We start from the raw sequence: 19,961 nt of genomic DNA, 5'->3' as shown, positions 1-19,961 counted from the left end.
ATGCAGTCTGAAAGCACTGCCCATGAGGCTGGGAGTTCGATCCCAGCAGCCGGCTCAAGGTCGACTCAGCCTTCCATCCTTCTGAGGTCGGTAAAATGAGCACCCACCTTGCTGGGGGGTAAAGGGTAATGACTGGGGAAGGCACTGGCAAACCACCCCGTATTGAGTCTGCCATGAAAACGCTGGAAAGCATCACCCCAAGGGTCAGACATGACCCGGTGCTTGAACAGGGGATATCATATGTACTGTTTTAATGGGCTTTCTACGGGGTAATTGTTTATGGTTTTAATTGTTAGCCGCCTCGAGGTGACAAAAGTTGTGAGAGGCGGGATATAAATCTCAGAATAAACAAACATATTCTCCACGATCTGGGCCTTTGGCTCACTGGTTCCTTAAGGGGCTACTGGGCTCAAAGCTGGTTGCTCAACCCCAATCGTCCCACATGGTTTCTCTCTGCCTATCCAAGAGGAGAGAAGGCTGCCGTACTCACTCGTATGGGAAAGTAGTCCCGGAAATACCGCCACACGGTCCAGTTTCGGACCCACTGGGACCTCCGTCCACCTTTGGAGAAGAGAGAGCATTACCATAGCAGGAAGTAATTACCATTACCATTGCTTTAGGATGCTTAGGGCTGATCCTGCATTGAGCAGGGGGTTGGACTAGATGGCCTGTGTGGCCCCTTCCAACTCTATGATTCTATGATTCTATGACTAGATGGCCTGTATGGCCCCTTCCAACTCTAGGATTCTGTGATTATATGAAGGGGAGAGGGAGGACCGTAAGCACGGGCGGGGGGGAGGTGGGACCGGGGCCAACCCCACACGCCGACACGCCCAACTGGGCAGTGGGGCCCTAGAGTTAGGTGAGGGGCTGCGGTGGGCACTTCTGAGGCAGGGTGGGCTCTCTGGTGCGCCTGCACTGGGCGCTGAGGGACAACAGGCGGAGGCCAGAGGATGGCACAAAGCTGGGGGGGCACCATATCAGGGGCACCTCTGATCCTATGGGCACCTCTGGAATTCCGACATTGTGCGGTATTTCCAGCCCCAAAATGGCTGCTGCTGGAGGCGGAGCCAGCCCCAAAATGGCGGCTGCAGCACCAAAATGGCCGCTGCGGTACTTGAAGTTGCGGGAGGCACCATGTCAGGGGCACCTCTGATCCTATGGGCACCTCTCGAATTCCGACATTGTGCGGTATTTCCAGGCCCAAAATGGCTGCCGCTGGAGGCGGAGCCAGCCCCAAAATGGCGGCTGCAGCTTTTTTTCAGTCACACAGTGAGGTTGCTTATGCTGTGGTGGCCGCTGCTACCAAAGCAAGATTTTTAAAAAGCTGCAGAGCCCCTCAACTCTTCAGTGGTTAATCAGAAGTTTTCCTGGACGGAAGCCCCACCTTATAGCCCAAAGACACTTGGCCGGTGACAGAAAAGGTGTTGGCAAGTGACACAGTGCCCATGGGTGACACAAGGGGGACCCTTGCTCTGTGTAATTTACTTAACAAAGGGAAAATGGTAGGTCCACAACACAAGCCAAACTGAACTGGAGGCTCCCAGGCGAACTGTGGCCCCAGAAATAGTTGGTCTAAACAAGGTTTACAAAATTAAAAACAAAAAAACAAAAAAACAGCTGAGCTGCTGCTCCCTCGTTTGGGGCTTTCTAGTGCAGTCCCTTTAACATTAAAGGGACTGCACATGAAAGCCAAAAAAACTGCTGAGCAGTAAGGAGCATGCTGCTCCCTGCTGCTCAGCTGTCACTGCGGATTTCTCTGGGAGAAGAAAGCAGGGTCTTAAAGAGACTCGGAACTCCCTTTAAAAACCCGCTTGCTGCTCAGTCCACAAACCAAAACAAAACTGCTTTGAAAGTTTGTGAATCATTAATGGCAAAAAATGTGTGCCGAATTTTGCTTTGTGGTTCAGTTTGCGTCCCGTTTCGTAACTCGGCTTGAATCCGCAGTGGCACCGTGACCACGCTCACATCACCCGGCTTACCTTTCACGGGAGTGTTCCAGTCAAAGACCAGCCAGGCGAAATACACCACCGTGATCACCCAGCAGTCGGTACAAAGGAAGTACAAGAGAACGACTGAGCAACTGACACCTGCGGCAGGAGGAAGACGGAGGAGAGAGGAGAATTAGGCCATTGTGCTAAGCCAGGGGGATTTGGACTGGCACACAAAAGGGCCCGGCCCTTGAAAGATTTCCCCCCTCCTCCCTCAGCTAAGTCGGATTTGGTTCTGCAAGGGCTTAATCAACAGCCTCTGGGCGCTGCTCTCCCTGGCAGAGCTCCAGCCAGGGGCTGCTTTTAAAGCCGCCTCTGGTTTTTCTCTCCTGTTTCGGAGCCTGCAAGGCTTCTGCACACCAGAGTGTTTTGGAGTCTGCTCCTGCCTTGGCTGCCGCATCACGGTTCCCCAACGTGGCACCCAGTGGGTGCCTTGGTATCTTCCACCACCTTTCTCAGCACCCGCCGAGCGCTTTCAGAAAGTGGGAGGGGCTAGGTGGGTGTTTGCGCAGCGGAGCATCCGGTTGGCTGTGCAGAGGAATTGTCAAGCAGAGCTTCTGCCAGAACGGTTGACAGTGCTATTACAGAGGTAGAGCACCCTGCACCCTGACATATTTTGATTGGGCCCACCTCCTACGACAGCCGTTTGGTGTCCACAGGCTCAAGGGGTTGGGGATTGTGTTCTACATCAGTCACGGACCACGAGGGAGCCCGAGCGGTGCGGGGGTTAAATTGTTGGAATAGGAACTGGGAAGCCCCGGGTTCAAATCCCCACTTGGGCCATGGAAACTCGCTGGGTGCCTTTGGGCCCATCACACAGCCTCAGCTTCACTACCTCGCAAGGTTGTTGTGAAGACAAGGCGGAGGAGAGGATTTAGTATAATAATATGAAATATGGAGCCAGGAGGTACGACGCTGAAGCAGAACAATTGGGCAATCCCCCTAAATTGGGCGGGGGGGGGGTGAAACTGTGGCTCTCTGGATATCCATGGGGTACAATTACCCCAGCTGGCAGGGGCTCATTGTAATTGTAGTCCATGGGCACCTGGAGAGCCACAGTTTGGCTACCCCTGTCCTAAATGCTCATATCTCAGTTTTCCATCCACTCAGTGGCAGCTGGGGAGAGCGCAAAGAGCTCAGTCACATCTCCTTGGGAAGCACGATGCTCACATTCCTGCGACAGGGGGAAATTAGTTGGGCAGGCTGCACACAATCGCAATTGGGACCTGGCGTCTGGCCCCATTTTGACAACAGGTTGCCAGATGACTGTTGGATCTCCTGCCGACTTTACACACATGCGGAGAAGAGGAGAACTACGCGAGCTGCTTTGGGTCCCCGTTGGGGACAAACGCAGCATGCAAATGAAGCGGATAATAATTCATAAGCCTCACCGAGTGGTCCCAGCTGGGCAGGGCTCTCTGCAACCAACCAAGGGCAGGGAAGCAGCAGTCGCTCCTACATTCCCTGCCCAGCACGCCCCCTGGGCAGCCTCTGAACTGCCAAAACAAGCTGGAAGCAATTTGCGAGAGTCCCCGTGGAAAACAGGTGCTCTCCCCTGGCTCTCTCATCAACACAGAGCTGCAAAACTGCTAGGGATGGATTAGTCCCTAAGTCCCTAGGGATGGATTAGTCTCCGGATGCCACCTCCTGTTGTCTTTCCCATCAACAGCTACCTGGTAGACTAGGAGAGCCAGTTTGGTGTAGTGGTTAGGAGTGCGGTCTTCTAATCTGGCATGCCAGGTTCGATTCCCCGCTCCCCCACATGCAACCAGCTGGGTGACCTTGGGCTCGCCACGACACTGATAAAGCTGCTCTGACCGGGCAGTGATATCAGGGCTCTCTCAGCCTCACCCACCTCACAGGGTGTCTGTTGTGGGGAGAGGAAAGGGAAAGCGATTGTAAAGCAACTTTGAGACTCCTTCGGGTAGAGAAAAGCGGCATATAAGAACCAACTCTTCTTCTTCTTCTTCAGTCATCTCAGGGCTCTCTCAGCCTCCCCTCCCTCACAGGGTGCACAAAGACAGACCCCCTTCCCCCTTGACACTCTGGGCGACCACACTCTTACCCAGGAACAGGAAGGTCAGTATCCATTGCATCACGGATATGATCTGCAGCTGCTTTTCCACTTTGGACTTGGAGAGCCAGGACAGATCCTGGAGAGCCGAAAGGACGCTGGAGCCTCTCCCTGGAGATGGGAGAAAAGGAGGTTGGTGGTCAACATTTCCCCAGAAGTACAGAGTAATATAACTCATTATGAACCACCCTACAGGTACCTTTTCACAGTCAGAGTAGTTCAGCAGTGGAATAGGCTGCCTAAGGAGGTGGTGAGCTCCCCCTCCCTGGCAGTCTTCAAGCAAAGGTTGGATACACACTTTTCTTGGATGCTTTAGGATGCTCTGGGCTGATCCTGCGTTGAGCAGGGGGTTGGACTAGATGGCCTGTGTGGCCCCTTCCAACTCTATGATTCTGCGATTCTATGATTCTACCTTGGAAGTGTAAGAACTGATTTGCCATGCCGGCATAACCCCAGTTTGTATGTTTTCTCCCCCATGAGCATGCAGGATGCAATATGGGTTCGAAGCAGTGCAAGAGCCTGATGTCAAGTAATATCCACAGCAAGATAGAAAGCTGGACTAGAATGAGGGAGGCCCAGGCTGATATGCTGTCTTGCTTTGAAACTCAGATCTCGGACTAGCAGTGAGGATTAAAAATGGCTGCACTTACCAGGAACTGCTGTTAATAAATTGGGGATTGCATGTGCACAGGCCAGCCATGGTACGGATTTCTAAAACTCCTTAGTAGACTAGGAGTAAACACCCGGGGGGGAGGGGGGTGCTACTCCATCAGTTATGTCCATGCCACCACTGAAGACCCCAAGAAATTAAGTTCCAGGAAATTCACAATGGGCCAGGAGGGAGGGATGTGTGGCTGCACAGAAGACCACTCAGTGAACAACAGTTAAATGGTAAGTGCAACGCTGTTTAATTCAGTGTGGCTTCTGGAGTCCCACATTGGGGGATTAACAAACTCGCTGAGTGAGTGAAGGAGGCTGGTGTGTGAAGCTCTCAAAGAAAGAGTCCATAGAACTGTTTAGTATTCAATCTTATATGATCTGAAATCAGAATATGCAGATAAATGCAGGTGGATCGCCATGCTAGTCTGAAACACCTTTAAGACCAGCAAAATCTAATTCTGGGTATAAATAAGCCTTTGTGTGCATTCTTCCGATACCTGTGCACACACATGAAAACTTACACAGAATTAAATTTTATTGTTCTTCCAGGTGTTACTGAATTCAAACTTTGTTCTGTTGCGTCAAACAAACATGGTGATCCACTTGAATCGATCTTCCAGTTCCCTGCAAGCCAGCAAAAACATAATAGCAGCGCATTCCATGCCAATGCAAAGTGTTTGCTCTAAAAGACAAAAGGAAAGGACATCTAGGGCTCTTAGAAAAGGTAGTGATACGTGACTACTTTTGCAGAGCCCCAGGAGCCACTGGGAAACACCAACAGCCGGGTCTCCACACTATAGGGAAGGAGACATCCGAGATAATACTAACTTCTGGGGGTTCGGATCCAGAGGAGGTGCTCTAAGAAAACTGCAGGGCTGGGACCACGTGAATGATTAGCCTGAGAAAGAAGCAAAAAGACCAATACGGCCATCCCCTGAAGTATGAAATTCTGTTATGGCGTCACAGAGAGAGATGTAAAAAAGGCCAGAAAACACAGCAGCAGAAGCCAAAAAAGCTAATGATCTTAGAAGAAGAAGAGTTGGTTCTTATATGCCGCTTTTCCCTACCCGAAGGAGGCTCAAAGCGGCTTACAAAGCGGAGTACAGTCACATCCGCGGAATGAGCAGAGGAGAACAGCATAACAGAATCACAGAATCATAGAGTTGGAAGGGGCCACAGAGTCCATCTAGTCCAACCCCCTGCTCAACACAGGATCGGCCCTAAGCATCCTAAAGCATCCAAGAAAAGTGTGCATCCAACCTTTGCTTGAAGACTGCCAGTGAGGGGGAGCTCCCCACCTCCTTAGGCAGCCTATTCCACTGCTGAACTACTCTGACTGTGAGAATTTTTTTCCTGATATCTAGCCTATATCGTTGTAGTTTAAAGTTGAAGAGTTGGTTCCTATATGCTGCTTTTCACTGCTACTAGCCAGTGCCAGCCCAGTCTTGAGGAGACCTCTTTTGAGCCATCAGGACATGGCCTGGTCTTTTTCAATGGGGATGCCCGGGATTGAACTTGGGACCTTCTGCGTGCCAAGCAGTGGCTCTTCCACTGAGCCACAATCCTTCTCCATGGTTCTCCAGGCTCTCAATTAGGTCTTTCCCAACACCTCCTGCCTGGTACTTTTAACTGGGGATGCCAGGGATTGAACCTGGGACCTTCTGCATGCCAACCAGAGACTCTCCTACTGAGCCACAGGTCCCCTTCACAGCTCCCTAGATTCTCAGGCGGAGGTCTTTCCCATCACTTACTACCTGATCCTTTCAGCTGGAGATGCTGGGGTTTGAACCCGGGACCTTCTGCATGCCAAGCAGAGGGTCTTCCACAGAGCCACGGCCCCTCCCCTATACACAAACCAACGAAAGAAGACCTCAATAGAAAGAAACAGCCCAATCTCCCCCAGGCGGACGTTCCAAAGGTCGATGGCATCGGTAATGATGACCCACCGTTTCTGTAGCCCCCTCCCTTCCAGGGAGAGATGAGCAGCAGGACGATGCCTGCTGTGAAAACTGAAAAGCAAGAGTTCCTCACGAGTAAATGATTGATGAGGGACCAGAGATGCCTGGCAGAGTCCCCCTGAAACGCCTCTTCCCCGGCCAGCAGATGCCAGGGCGGTCAAAGTCAGCGACCTTCCGCCCCAGCCTCCTCGGGCCCTGCGCAAGCAGAACGGGAGAAAGAGTCCAAGCCGGGGAGACTCCGCCCAACTTCTTTTTTATTTTAATTTAAGGGTCACAGAAGCCAGCGGCCAGCTGTTTTCACTCGCTGAGGGACTGGACTGTGGAGGGCGACCATTTGGCCGGCCTCAGCTTTGTTTACAAGCCCTGGCTCTGCAAGCAGAAGACGACGGGTGGGGGAGAAGTTACACATTGACAGGTTTGCCCAAATAGGTAGGAGATGCCAGGAGCATTTGGAGGGCAGAGCTCGACTTCTCCTTTTAATGATTCCCCAAATCCCTCTTTTTTGGATTTGGTTCTGCACAAGCAGCTACATTTGGGGGCACCTCCACACGTGCGCACGTGCACAAACGCACGTGCGTCTCGTAGGCACCATGTTGCCCTTGAGATTCCCATGTTCTGTCCTACTGTGCCTGTCCCCTGGGAGCACCCCCTAATAGAATCCTAGAGTTGGAAGGGACCTTGTGGGTCATCTAGTCCAACCCCCTGCACTATGCAGGACACTCAAAACCCTCTCGCTCATCCACTGTCACCTGCCACCCCCTTGAGCCTTCACAGAATCAGCCTCTCCGTCAGATGGCCAATGCAAAATTAATGCAAAAGGAATTCCATCTAAACATCTGGAAGAAGTTCCTGACAGTCAGAGCGGTTTTTCAGTGGGACAGGCTTCCTGGGGAGGTGGTGGGTTCTCCATCTTTGAAGATTTCTAAACAGAAGCTGGAGAGCCATCTGACGGAGAGGCTGATTCTGTGAAGGCTCAAGGGGGTGGCAGGTGACAGTGGATGAGCAATAGGGCTGTGAGTGTCCTGCACAGTGCAGGGGGTTGGACTAGATGACCCAAGAGGTCCCTTCCAACTCTGTGATTCTATGGCTGCTGGAGTGTCATGCCATAGAGCTTCCACTTTCTCCAGGGGAACTGGTCTCTGTCTGGGGTTGGACTAGATGACCCAGGAGGTCCCTTCCAACTCTAGGATTCTAGGATAAGCCAGTTCGTGTACGTGAAACGTAACATGAGGATCAATCAACGTACATGCAGGGAAGCGTCACGTGTACGCTGCACACAAATTCTGCCTGGGATCCCCGTCACTTGCGACCGTGCTTACTGCATTTGTGCGGAACAGCCCATTCTCATGAGAACCTTTAATGTCCCTTGAGCCATTTGTGATGAAAAGCACTCCAAAAGGGAACAGTCCCCCAAGCACTTCATGGTAATTCAACCCTGGGGTGTCACAATCCCTCCCAAGTACTCTGGGCCGTCTGTCAAGGGTCAGGCTCCCTTCCTTGAACGGTTTCCCACGTCTTGATTTATATTCATCCTTTCTGGACCACTTCCAGGGTGAACAAAGGGCTTCGGGCACTCCAAGGAGCCCACAAGGAAACGTGTCCCCACTTCTGGGAGGGTCAGCTTTCGAACGCAGAGCCGAGATTCCCACACTGCCGGTCCTCGAATCAAACCGGCGTCCGATCCCCGTCAGCGTTGATGCGCTTTTAAACCCATTATGCCAACCAACTTGGACTGGAGCAACCCGACCAACGATTGTGTAATACAGGGGTAGTCAAACTGCGGCCCTCCAGATGTCCATGGACCACAATTCCCAGAAGCCCCTGCCAGCAAATGCTGGCAGGGGCTTCTGGGAATTGTAGTCCATGGACATCTGGAGGGCCGCAGTTTGACTACCCCTGGTGTAATAAAATGCAGAGGCCAACGTGACGTTCTGCTAAGCGCCTCGGAGAAAGATCTGCCCAGATGACAAGACGCACAACTCTGGATTCAAAGCATGAGTTTGTTGTGAAGGCCAAACATGTAGGCAGCGGCCTGGGCGGAGACAGCTGCAATGGCTGCCAGTCGGTTTCCAAATCAAGGTTTTAACCCTTAAGGCTATTTGTGTCCTGGGTCCCGCACCTATCTGAAGGACCACTTATTGTCTTATACCCCCCACAGGGCACTTTGCTGTTCGGTCCTGGCCCCTACCTGGTGGAATGAGCTCCCGGGAGAGCTGAGGTCCTTGGTGGAATTCTCTTGGTTCCACAAGGCCTGCAAGACGGAGCTTATCCGAGAGGTGTTTGGTAAAGGCCGGGCTGTATACCAGCTGTATACCTGGTGATAAGAATGGGTCCTTCTCCTTGGGGGCCTACCATCTCCCCCGATTTACATCAGGGGGCAGAGCCGAGGATAGAGGAATAGAAGAAAATGGTCCTACTGTGGCTGACTGTAACCGCCATGTATCCTGTTTCATCAGGTTTATGTGTTATGCTGTGTTTTATATATTGTATTTTGGGGGGTTTTATATTTTATTATATGTTTGTGAGCCGCCAGGAGCCAGCTTATCTGGAAGTGGCAGGATGGATGGATGGACAAACGGACAGACAGACAGACGGATAGCATAATGAAGGCGTTTTAACATATTCAAAAGCTATGCAGGAATAACAAGCTAAGCTCATATGTTTATCATTTGTTTGGGTACAACAGTGTGTGGGGGGGGGGAAGAGAGAAGGAAATAAATATGTCAAGATTGGCATTTAGACAGTACCCACCCACCCCCTGCCTCCAACCAGCCATGCCAAGTTGGGGTGCTCTCTTTTAAAATCTTTGTGTTTACCTGTCTTCGAAATGAGTCAAGCGTGGGCAAGAGAGATCCAGAAAACAGATAGACGCTGGGAGAGCTGCCTTTCGAAGTCACGTGAATCAATTAAGAGCGGTGCTCTCAGCACCGTTCAAGATGTTCTGACCTGAGAGGCAGCTGGGAGTGACTTCTGAGTAAATATGTAGAGGCCACCGTGGGACACCTGCGTAGGGTAGCGGTTTAGAGAGGCAGGTTCTAATCTGGAGGGCCGGGTTTGAATCCCCGCTCCTCCACATGCAGCCTGCTGGCTGACCTCGGGCCAGTCACAGCCCTGATAGAGTGGTTCTCACAGAGCAGTTCTCTCAGAGCTCTCTCAGCCCCACCTACCTCACAGGGTGTCTGTGGCGAGGGGAGGGGAAGGTGATTGTCAGCCGCTCAGAGATTCTTTTGGGCAGTTAAAATAGGGTAGAAATAAACAACTCTTCTTCTTCACACTGGTTTGAGTTTCAGACTATGATCTGGGAGACCACAGTTCGAATCCTAACATTGCCCTGGACGCTCACTGGAAGAAGAAGAAGAAGAAGAGTTGGTTCTTATATGCCGCTTTTCTCTACCTGAAAGAGGCTCAAAGCGGCTTCCAGTCGCCTTCCCTTTCCTCTCCCCACAACAGACACCCTGTGGGGTGGGTGAGGCTGAGAGAGCCCTGATATCACTGCTCGGTCAGAACAGTTTTATCAGTGCTGTGGCGAGCCCAAGGTCACCCAGCTGGTTGCATGTGGGGGAGCGCAGAATCGAACCTGGCATGCCAGATTAGAAGTCTGCACTCCTAACCACGACACCAAACTGGGTGATCACGCAGGACAAAGCTGGAGTCCAGCTGCATCTTGAAGACTAGGTGGCCAGCTCTGGGTCGGGAACTACCTGGACACTTTGGGGGTGGGTGGAATTTGGGGGAGAGGGGGACCTCAGTGGACTGCAATGCTACGGAGCCCACCTTCTCTGCTGCCTGGAGGCGAGCAATAAAACCATGGGATCCCCAGAGCCCACCTGGAGGCCGGCATCTGTACCGAAGACGCACAAGGTATAAGCTTTCCTGTGCAAATCCGCTTCTTCAGATACCATGCGCCAGCCATGCATTAGCAGCCCGGCCTACCTCGCAGGCTCGCTGTGAGGATAAAACTGAGGAGAGGGGAAATGACTCTGGCCACTTCGGGCCCTTGCCGGGCTCCCTTCACATGCAGACGTGTGCAGATCAAATTGATTAAACCAAAGGATCCCTCCCAGATAGGGCTTCCTTCCGCAGGTACCAGACATACACTCAGGACGTGAGAACGCGCATGAACAGAAAACCTGCAGAGACACCAGCAACGACGACAATGAAAAAGGGCTTTTTTCACACCCCACCTCACAAGTGAGAAGACGTCCCGGCCTTTAAATCACCCGGCTCCGGACGAAAGCCTATTTTTAAAGCCTAATCTTCCAGATGTCCCTTCGTGGACTCGCGCTTCCTTTCGCCGTCTCCCGCTGAAGGTCAGCGATCCGTGGTTGCAAGGTGCAACTTGCCCGGATGGTTTCTCGGAAGGGCTCTGGCCTTCCGAGCCCTGCAAAGAAACCCCAGACGTTTGCCAAGGAAAGCTCCGCAGGTTCAAGTCCTGTTCAGGGAGCGTGGGAGGCAGTCAGGTAGGATTAGGAGCCCACATCTGGTCACCGGGCCTACAGTGGCCATAAGGATCATTGTCCAGTTTGGGGACCGGGCAGCTAACTCCACCCAGCCGATCCCCGCTTTGAAAAACAAGAAGCAGCTTGATGAGATAGATCAGAGGTAGTCAAACTGCGGCCCTCCAGATGTCCATGGACTACAATTCCCAGGAGCTCCTGGGAATTGTAGTCCATGGACATCTGGAGGGCCGCAGTTTGACTAGAAGAAGAAGAAGAGTTGGTTCTTATATGCCGCTTTTCCCTACCCTTAGGAGGCTCAAAGTGGCTTACAGTCGCCTTCCCTTCCTCTCCCCACAACAGACACCCTGTGAGGGAGGGGAGGCTGAGAGAGCCCTGAGATTACTGAAGAAGAAGAAGAAGAGTTGGTTCTTAGATGCCGTTTTTCTCTACCCGAAGGAGTCTCCAAGTGGCTTCCAGTCGCCTTCCCATTCCTCTCCCCACAACAGACACCCTGTGAGGTGGGTGAGGCTGAGAGAGCCCTGATATTCCTGCTCAGTCAGAACAGTTTTATCAGTGCCGTGGTGAGCCCAAGGTCACCCAACTGGGGTGAATGCGGAATCGAACCCGGCATGCCAGATTAGAAGTCCGCACTCCTAACCACTACACCAAACTGACTACCCCTGAGATAACTGGACGGAGCATCATGGCAGGGGTGCAGCTCATTACTCCCAGCATCCCACACTTAGGGATACATCTGCCCGTTTATCTCCGATTTTGACGTATTTATTTCCTCTGCTCTGTTTCTCCCCAGAATTCAACCCAAACAAACGGTGACCTTCTGATCTTGTTATTCCTGCTTTGGCCTTGAATTTGTTCCACAAACTGCGTTGTGCCCTGTGCTAATTTACTGCCCACCCTCTGCCTAACTGAGCCTCAGGGGAGGGCGGTATATAAATACAAGAAATAAATAAACAGATGTATCGTTTGAAGAAGAGCTGGTTTTTATACCCCACTTTTCACTGCCCGAGGGAGTCTCAAAGCAGCTCCTATTATCCTTCCCTTCCTCTCCCACCAACAGACGCCCTGTGAGGGAGGTGGGGCTGAGAGAGCCCTGATATCACTGAAGAAGAGTTGGTTCTTATAAGCCGCTTTTCTCTTCCTGAAGGAGTTTACAAGTGGCTTACAGTCGCCTTCCCTTTCCTCTCCCCACAACAGACACCCTGTGAGGGAGGGGAGGCTGAGAGAGCCCTGAGATTACTGAGAAGAAGAAGAGTTGGTTCTTATATGCTGCTTTTCTCTACCCAAAGGGGTCTCAACGTGGCTTACATTCGCCTTCCCTTTCCTCTCCCCACAACAGACACCCTGTGAGGGAGGGGAGGCTGAGAGAGCCCTGAGATTACTGAGAAGAAGAAGAGTTGGTTCTTATATGCTGCTTTTCTCTACCCAAAGGGGTCTCAACGTGGCTTACATTCGCCTTCCCTTTCCTCTCCCCACAACAGACACCCTGTGAGGGAGGGGAGGCTGAGAGAGCCCTGAGATTACTGAGAAGAAGAAGAGTTGGTTCTTATATGCCGCTTTTCTCTACCCGAAGGAGGCTCAAAACGGCTTCCAATCACCTTCCCTTTCCTCTCCCCACAACAGACACCCCGTGAGGGGGCTGGGGATGAGAGAGCTCTGACAGGACTGCTCTGTGAGAACAGCTCTATCAGGACTGTGATGAGCCCAAGGCCACCAGATTAGAGAGCAGGTGATGTAATAAATTATTCTTATTGTTTCATTGCACCCGAGGAAATGTGCATGCCCACAAAAGCTTCTACCTTGAATGAAAGTTTGATGGCTTGACCGGTGCCCCGGGGCTCCAAATTTGTTTTGCTGCTTCTGCCTAGCACAGCCAACCCCCTGAATCGATCGTTATTAATCCAGTATTCTGGCAGGCCGAAGTTTTCAAGGAAAGAGAGGTTCGAAACTGCAGCTTCCCATTGCTTGCCTCGACGTCACGCCCCTGGCATTCCTGGGCACTCTGCCATCCCAGTCTTAGCCAGGGCTGGCCCTGCTTACTAACCCAGTGGGGCTCACCTGAACCATCCAGGTCAGGACAACCTGGAGTTATTAAGAAGGAATGTTTTCTGCCTTGGGGAAGAAACAGGTGTGTGTGTGGGGGGGGGGGGAGAGCTGAAAGGCCCCTGCCCCAAGGAGACTGCAATCTCCGTGCTGGTTGTGGAGAAAGCCAAAGGGTCCAAGGAAGCAAGGGGCAACGCTGGCTACTGGGATGCCAGGTCCGGTTTGGGAAATTCCTGGAGATGGAGGGGATGTAGCCTGGAAAGAGGCAGGGTGTGGGAAGGGGAAGGATCTGATCACCATCTTCAAGTATTGAAAAGGCTGCCATGTGGAGGATGGAGCAGAGTTCTTCTCTCTTGCCCTGGAGGGATGGACCAGATCCAGTGGGATGAAATTAATGCAAAAGAAATTCAGTCTAAACCTCCGGAAGAAGTTCCTGACAGTCAGAGCGCTTCCTCAGTGGAACAGGCTTCCTCGGGAGGTGGTGGGTTCTCCATGTTTGGAGATTTTTAAGCAGAGGCTGGAGAGCCATCTGACAGAGAGGCTGATTCTGTGAAGGCTCAAGGGGGTGGCAGGTGACAGTGGGTGAGCGAGAGGGTTGTGAGTGTCCTGCATGGTGCAGGGTGTTGGACTGGATGACCCAGGAGGTCCTTTCCAACTCTGTGATTCTATGACTGCTGGAGTGTCATGCCACAGAGCTTCCATTTTCTCCAGGGGAACTGGTCCCTGTCCGGAGATCAGCCGTCATTCCAGGAGGCCCCCAGGCCCAACCTAGAGGTTGGAAACGGTCTATGTGCATGCCAAAGGGAAAAAAAACTAGGGCCAGGCAACGACAGGTTAAACCTACAGTGCACTCTGTCAGAGTGTCCAGAAAGATTGCCTCTTCCCCATCTCTGCCCCCGGCATGGCTTCCCTCACTGGAATGCCAATAGCATTGATTTACGTAATTCATTTCTGCCCCATTTTTCTACCCAGCTGGATCTCTCTCCATAAGAGGCACTCCAATGAGTGGGGAACCGGCTGCCTATGGGGACGCTGAGCTCTCCCTCACTGGCGGTCTTCAAGCAGAGGCTGGACAGAGACATTTCATGGGTGTTTTAGGCAGGTCCTGCATGGAGCGAGGGGTTGGACTAGATGGCCCGTAGGGTCCCTCTACAACTCCATGATTTTGCACACCTGGATCTGTGATATAAGCACAGGCGGACTCCCATTCTAGCTGCATCTGAGGAAGTGAGCCATGACTCAAGAAAGCTCTTCCCTGCCACAAATTTGGTTAGGTGCTCCTGGACTCTTGAAGAAGCAGAAGCGTTGGTTTTTAAACCTCGATTTTCACTACCAGAAGGAGTCTCAAAAGTGGCTGACGATTGCCTTCCCTTCCTCTCCCCACAACAGACACCCTGCGAGGGAGGCGGGGCTGAGAGAGCTCTGACTGGATTGCTTTGTGAGAACAGCAGCATCAGGACTGTGACGAGCCCAATGTCACCCAGCTGGCTGCACGTGGAGGAGTAGGGAATCCAGCTCGCCAGATTAGAAGCTGCCACTCTTAACCACTACCCCAAGATTGCTATGGACTGCCTCACATAGCTGCCCGTCTTGATCTATCTCCATGGAAGGCACCTCATTTGGCCATTCAGAATGGGTCTCCATTGACCTTGAGATATAAGGAAAAACAGACTCACATTCTAACTGTACCCGAGGAAGTGAGCAGGGACTCACAAAAACTTACACTCTGCCACCAATTTTATTAGTCTAGGTGCTCACTGGCAGCTCACTGCCCTCCCTGGCAGTCTTCAAGCAAAGGTTGGATACACACTTTTCTTGGATGCTTTAGGATGCTTAGGGCTGATCCTGCATTGAGCAGGAGGTTGGACTAGATGGCCTGTGTGGCCCCTTCCAACTCTATGATTCTATGATTCTATGATCATGCGTTGAGCAGGAAGTTGGACTAGATGGCCTGTATGGCCCCTTCCAACTCTATGATTCTATGATTCTGTGCTCCTGGACTCTGGCTCTTTTCTCTTGCTGCAGACAGACTCACTCAGTGACCCATCCTGATCTATCTTCGAAAAGAGCCCCCTGCAGAGAGCTGCAGAACCTCTGGGAATCTCTCGGACCCCCTATTTTTAGCCTCTGCACATCCCTTGAAGCAGTCTTAGTGGCACCCCCAACCCTCCCCTTCCCCCCCAGGCAGCTGGCTTAGTAATCATTCCCCTGCAAGGCAATAAATCCAATTCAGACCCTCACCCCGACCCACACAATAGCTGGCTGCTAGTCCCTGGGCCACCGGCCCCACCCGCTGTTCATCCCAGCTTGGCCGCTGAGGGGGCAATTGCTGGAGGAGGGGGGCAGCCCCCTTCTTCCCTCAAAGAGAACGTGCTTCCCTTTGTTTGTTGTTTTCTGACCACACGCTGTGCTTATCGGCCCAACCAGGCAATCTGCTAACTTCCAGGATATTAAGACTTGACCACGAAGTCTACCTATTAATATCCTTCAGAATCGCCACCTGTCTGGTCCTTTTAACTGGAGATGCCTTTTCGGTCCTGGCTCCTACCTGGTGGAATGAGCTTCCAGGTGAGCTGCAGGCCCTGCAGGAGCTTCCGGCATTCCGCAGGGCCTGCAAAACGGAGCTCTTCCGCCAGGTCTATGGCTGAGGCAGGTGCAGCAAGGAAGATCTGTATGGCCCCCTCCCAAGACAGAGTGATGTGAATGGCAGCTTGTGGGTTCCATTTGCCTCCCTCTTGCCACTTCCCTCTAGGACAGGGGTAGTCAAACTGCGGCCCTCCAGATGTCCATGGACTACAATTCCCAGGAGCCCCTGCCAGCGAATGCTGGCAGGGGCTCCTGGGAATTGTGGTCCATGGACATCTGGAGGGCCGCAGTTTGACTACCCCTGCTCTAGGAGATTTTTATTGGGGGAATTGACAGTGTTTCGAGTTAGGTTTTTTTCTGCCATATCTCCTTTATTGTTACTGTGATTAGTTGGATCTGTGTTATGTTTTTATCTCTGGGGTTTTAATGGGGGGTTTATTGGGATTTTATTCAGACTATTGTAACCCGCCACGAGCCGCTTGGGAGTGATGATGCCAGGCATTTATTTGCTTATTTATTGCATTTCTATACCCCCTCCCTTGCATGAAACGTAGAATGGGAACAATGGTCTCAACGACCACAACTCTTTCAAAACAACGTTACCAGCTGTGCTCCCATAGCTTGCTCCATGTTCGGGAGCAGTGCACGGGGAGGAGTTTCCAAGGGGCCGAGCAGGAGGCCGGATCGGACCGAAAGTCCCTCCAGTCGAGCCTCCCGCCTCACGCAGTGGCCAGCCAGTTCCCCTGGGACCTTCTGCCTGCCAGAGGCCCTGCCACTGAGACCCAGCCCCTTCCGACAGCTATCAGGCAATGTTCGTCGCCAGTGTAACAGAATAGGAGACAAGCATGGTTAAGAATCATAGAATCATAGAGTTGGAAGGGGCCATAGAGGCCATCTAGTCCAACCCCCTGCTCAACGCAGGATCAGCCCTAAGCATCCTAAAGCATCCAAGAAAAGTGTGCATCCAACCTTTGCTTGAAGACTGCCAGTGAGGGGGAGCTCGCCACCTCCTTAGGCAGCCTATTCCACTGCTGAACTACTCTGACTGTGAAAATTTTTTTCCTGATATCTAGCCTATATCGTTGTACTTGTAGTTTAAACCCATTACTGCGTGTCTTCTCCTCTGCAGCCAATGGGAACAGCATCCTGCCCTCCTCCAAGTGACAACCTTTCAAATACTTAAAGAGGGCTATCATGTCCCCTCTCAACCTCCTTTTCTCCAGGCTGAACATGCCCAAGTCCCTCAACCTATCTTCATAGGGCTTGGTCCCTTGGCCCCAGATCATCCTCGTCGCTCTCCTCTGTATCCTTTCAATTTTATCTACGTCCTTCTTGAAGTGAGGCCTCCAGAACTGCACACAGGACTCCAGGTAACCCTAACCCTCCAAGTAAGGACACTCCCCACACGTGAGCACAGAGGGACGTTGCCACACAGAACGCACGGCGCACGGCTTCGTGTTTTCCAGGCTGCAGACGCCTGCTGTTAGCGCACGAGCCAAGGCCGAGGGCGACATGAGCCGCAACCTGAGGCTCCGGATGGCTTGCAGGCTTTACATTAAAAATTCAGAGAAGTCGGGTGGGGGTAAACCTTTCACCCTCTGTGTGTCACGGTATGTTGAACTCGAGGGGGTGGGGCTTCTCTAAATTTGGGACTCAGGCACGCAGCACTAGCTGTGATATTTTCCTGTGGAATATGTATGGACCGTACGCATTTCTGATTTTACGAAGAGTGCAGACCACTCGAAAGCTCACGCCTTGAATAAATCTTGGTTGGTCTTAAAGGTGCTCCTGGACTCTGATTTTATAATAATATTAATAAAAACTAGAGGTCATAAAATAACGGTGACAGATTGTTTTCTTGTGTTTTTTATGGGGGGGGGGGGTTACACTGTGATCCGAGTTTGTTTTTCTGACCCGGTTTGGAACAACACGCTACAAGTGATCTAGTGATTAAAACAAAGGCAATCAACGGAGATCCCGATGGGAGATCTCCGTGGTCTGACAGCTGTGAAATCTCACCACTGTTGGTGCCTCACCAACTTGGCTAAGAGTGGCGCCGTCTCATCTGGAGAGCTGGGTTTGGTTCCCCACTCCTTCTCCTCCATGTGCAGGCAGCTGGGTGAACTGCTAGTCACAGTCCTGTTAGAACTGTTCTCCCAGAGCAGTTCTCTCAAAGCTCTTTCAGCCTTACTTCTTGCACAGGGTTGTAAGCTCGCTTTGAGGCACCTGCTGGGTGGGTTTGGGGCCACTCACAGTTCTCCCAGAGCTCTCCCAGCCCCACCGACCTCACAGAGTGTTTTGGGGAGAGGAAGGCGATTGTAAACCACTTTGAGACTCCTTTGGGTAGCAACAAGCAAGGTTCAAATAAAAAGCTTTTCTTCGATGGAGACAACTACCGTATTTGCCGGCGTATAAGACGGCTTTTTCCCTCTCAAAAACATGCCTCCAAGTGGGGGGGCCGTCTTATACGCCGGGTGCACTTCAGTCAGGATCGGGCGGCGGCAGCTCCCCCCCCCACTGGGCAAGCGGCGGCGGCGAGCGGTGAGCGGCGAGCGGCGAGCGGCGGTAGCTCCCCCCCCCCACTGGGCAAGCGGCGGCGGCGAGCGGCGGTAGCTCCCCCCCACTGGGCTCACGGCAGGCTGCGGGCTGCGGGCAGCAGGCGGCGGCAGCTCCCCTCCCCACTGGGCTCACAGAGGCGGCAAACTCTATATTTTGACTGGTAATGTTGGGGGGTCGTCTTATACGCCCAGTCGCCTTATACGCCGGCAAATACGGTATATGGGATTCTAGGAGGCATTTAGAAGCATAGAGTTGGAAGGGAGCAAGAAGGCCATCTAGTCCAGCTCCCTGTTTGATGCAGGATCAGCCTCAAGCATCCCTGACCAGGGTTTGTCCAACCACGGCTTGAAGGCTGCCAGTGATGCTCACCACCCCCAAAGACAACCAATTCCACTGCTGAACTACACTTATGTAACGAAGTTCAACCGGCACCTTTAAAACTGGCAAAGTCCAATTCTAGATATAAGCTTTCGTGTGCATAAGCGATTCTTCAGAGCATACCAAAAGTGTACGTGCACATGAACGCTGACACCCAGAATGAAACTCTGTGGGGCTTCAAACTTTGTCCTGCGGCTTCAGGCCAACCCGGAGACCCACCTGCATCTACCCCCCTGTAAGAGATTTCTTTCCCCAATATCCAATGCTCGTAATTTAAACACGAGGTCACCCAACAAGGTAATGTGGCACAAGTAGGTGAAACAAGTGGTGGGTCAGGAAATCATTCTGCATATTGTTTCGCCTTTGAGTGCTCTGGACTTTCTCTTGTTCAGAGACAGGGAAAGATGCTTCTGCATCGGGGCAGAGGGAAGCGCCAGTCCGGATGGCTCACCTGGAAGGCCATTTCGATACGTTTTAGCCTCCAGATGTTCATGGACTACAATCCTCATGAGCCCCTGCCAGCAAATGCTGGCAGGGGCTCATGGGAATTATAGTCCACGAACATCTGGAGGACCACAGGTTGACGACCCCTGATATTGATAACCTGGAATGATTTATGTTTGAAGGGGGCGTCATAAACTCGGCTTTCTGGATACGGACTCGTGCCATAATTAGGACTTAGGGTTTTGATGAATGCACTCTGCGTAATGTCAACTTGGGGGCTGAATTTATTTATTTAATTAATTTATATTCCGCCCTCCCCTGAGGCTCAGGGCGACTTACGTCAAACAGGGAAACAACACAGGTAACTCAGTCGTTATAAACAATAGCAATACAGTGATAACAAGTAGAACTATATAATAGAACAGCAGAGCAATGGTGAGAACAGTCGTTCAACTGCAGGATACTGATGATGGGTTGGATTAATCGACCGTGGTTTTCGTGGGAGGGAGGCTCGGGGGCCAGTGGGAAGTGGTGGTTCAGGTAGACCTCAACCAAATGCCTGGCGGAGGAGCTCCCTTTTGCAGGCCCTGCGGAACTGTTCAGGTTCCCTCAGGGCCCTGATCTCCTCCGGGAGCTCATTCCACCAGGTGGGAGCCAGGATGGAGAAAGCTCTGGCCCCGGTTGAGGCCAAGAGGGCTTCCTTGGGGCCAGGGACCACCAGGAGGTTGGAGGTAGTCAAGCGTAAAGCTCTTTGAGGGGTGTAGGCAGAAAGGCAGTCCCTCAGGTACATTGGGCCCAGACGGCATATGGC

General features: G+C 52.2%; 1 protein-coding gene across 2 annotated transcripts in view; it reads right to left on the bottom strand.

Moving 5' to 3' along the window:
- DGAT2 (diacylglycerol O-acyltransferase 2) overlaps nucleotides 1-19,961 on the bottom strand; it is a 54,542-nt gene that overhangs the window by 11,891 nt on the left and 22,690 nt on the right. For both annotated transcript variants that reach the window (XM_077341231.1, XM_077341233.1), the window contains exons 2-4: nucleotides 4,057-4,176; nucleotides 1,983-2,090; nucleotides 491-561 (exon numbers count right to left, since the gene is read on the bottom strand). In XM_077341231.1, the coding sequence (XP_077197346.1) occupies nucleotides 491-561; nucleotides 1,983-2,090; nucleotides 4,057-4,176 (299 nt within the window). The remainder of the gene's footprint in view (nucleotides 1-490; nucleotides 562-1,982; nucleotides 2,091-4,056; nucleotides 4,177-19,961) is intronic.

Source organism: Paroedura picta, chromosome 6, assembly GCF_049243985.1.
Source record: "Paroedura picta isolate Pp20150507F chromosome 6, Ppicta_v3.0, whole genome shotgun sequence".
Classification (NCBI taxonomy): domain Eukaryota; kingdom Metazoa; phylum Chordata; class Lepidosauria; order Squamata; family Gekkonidae; genus Paroedura; species Paroedura picta.
This window is presented reverse-complemented; position numbering and strand designations above follow the sequence as displayed.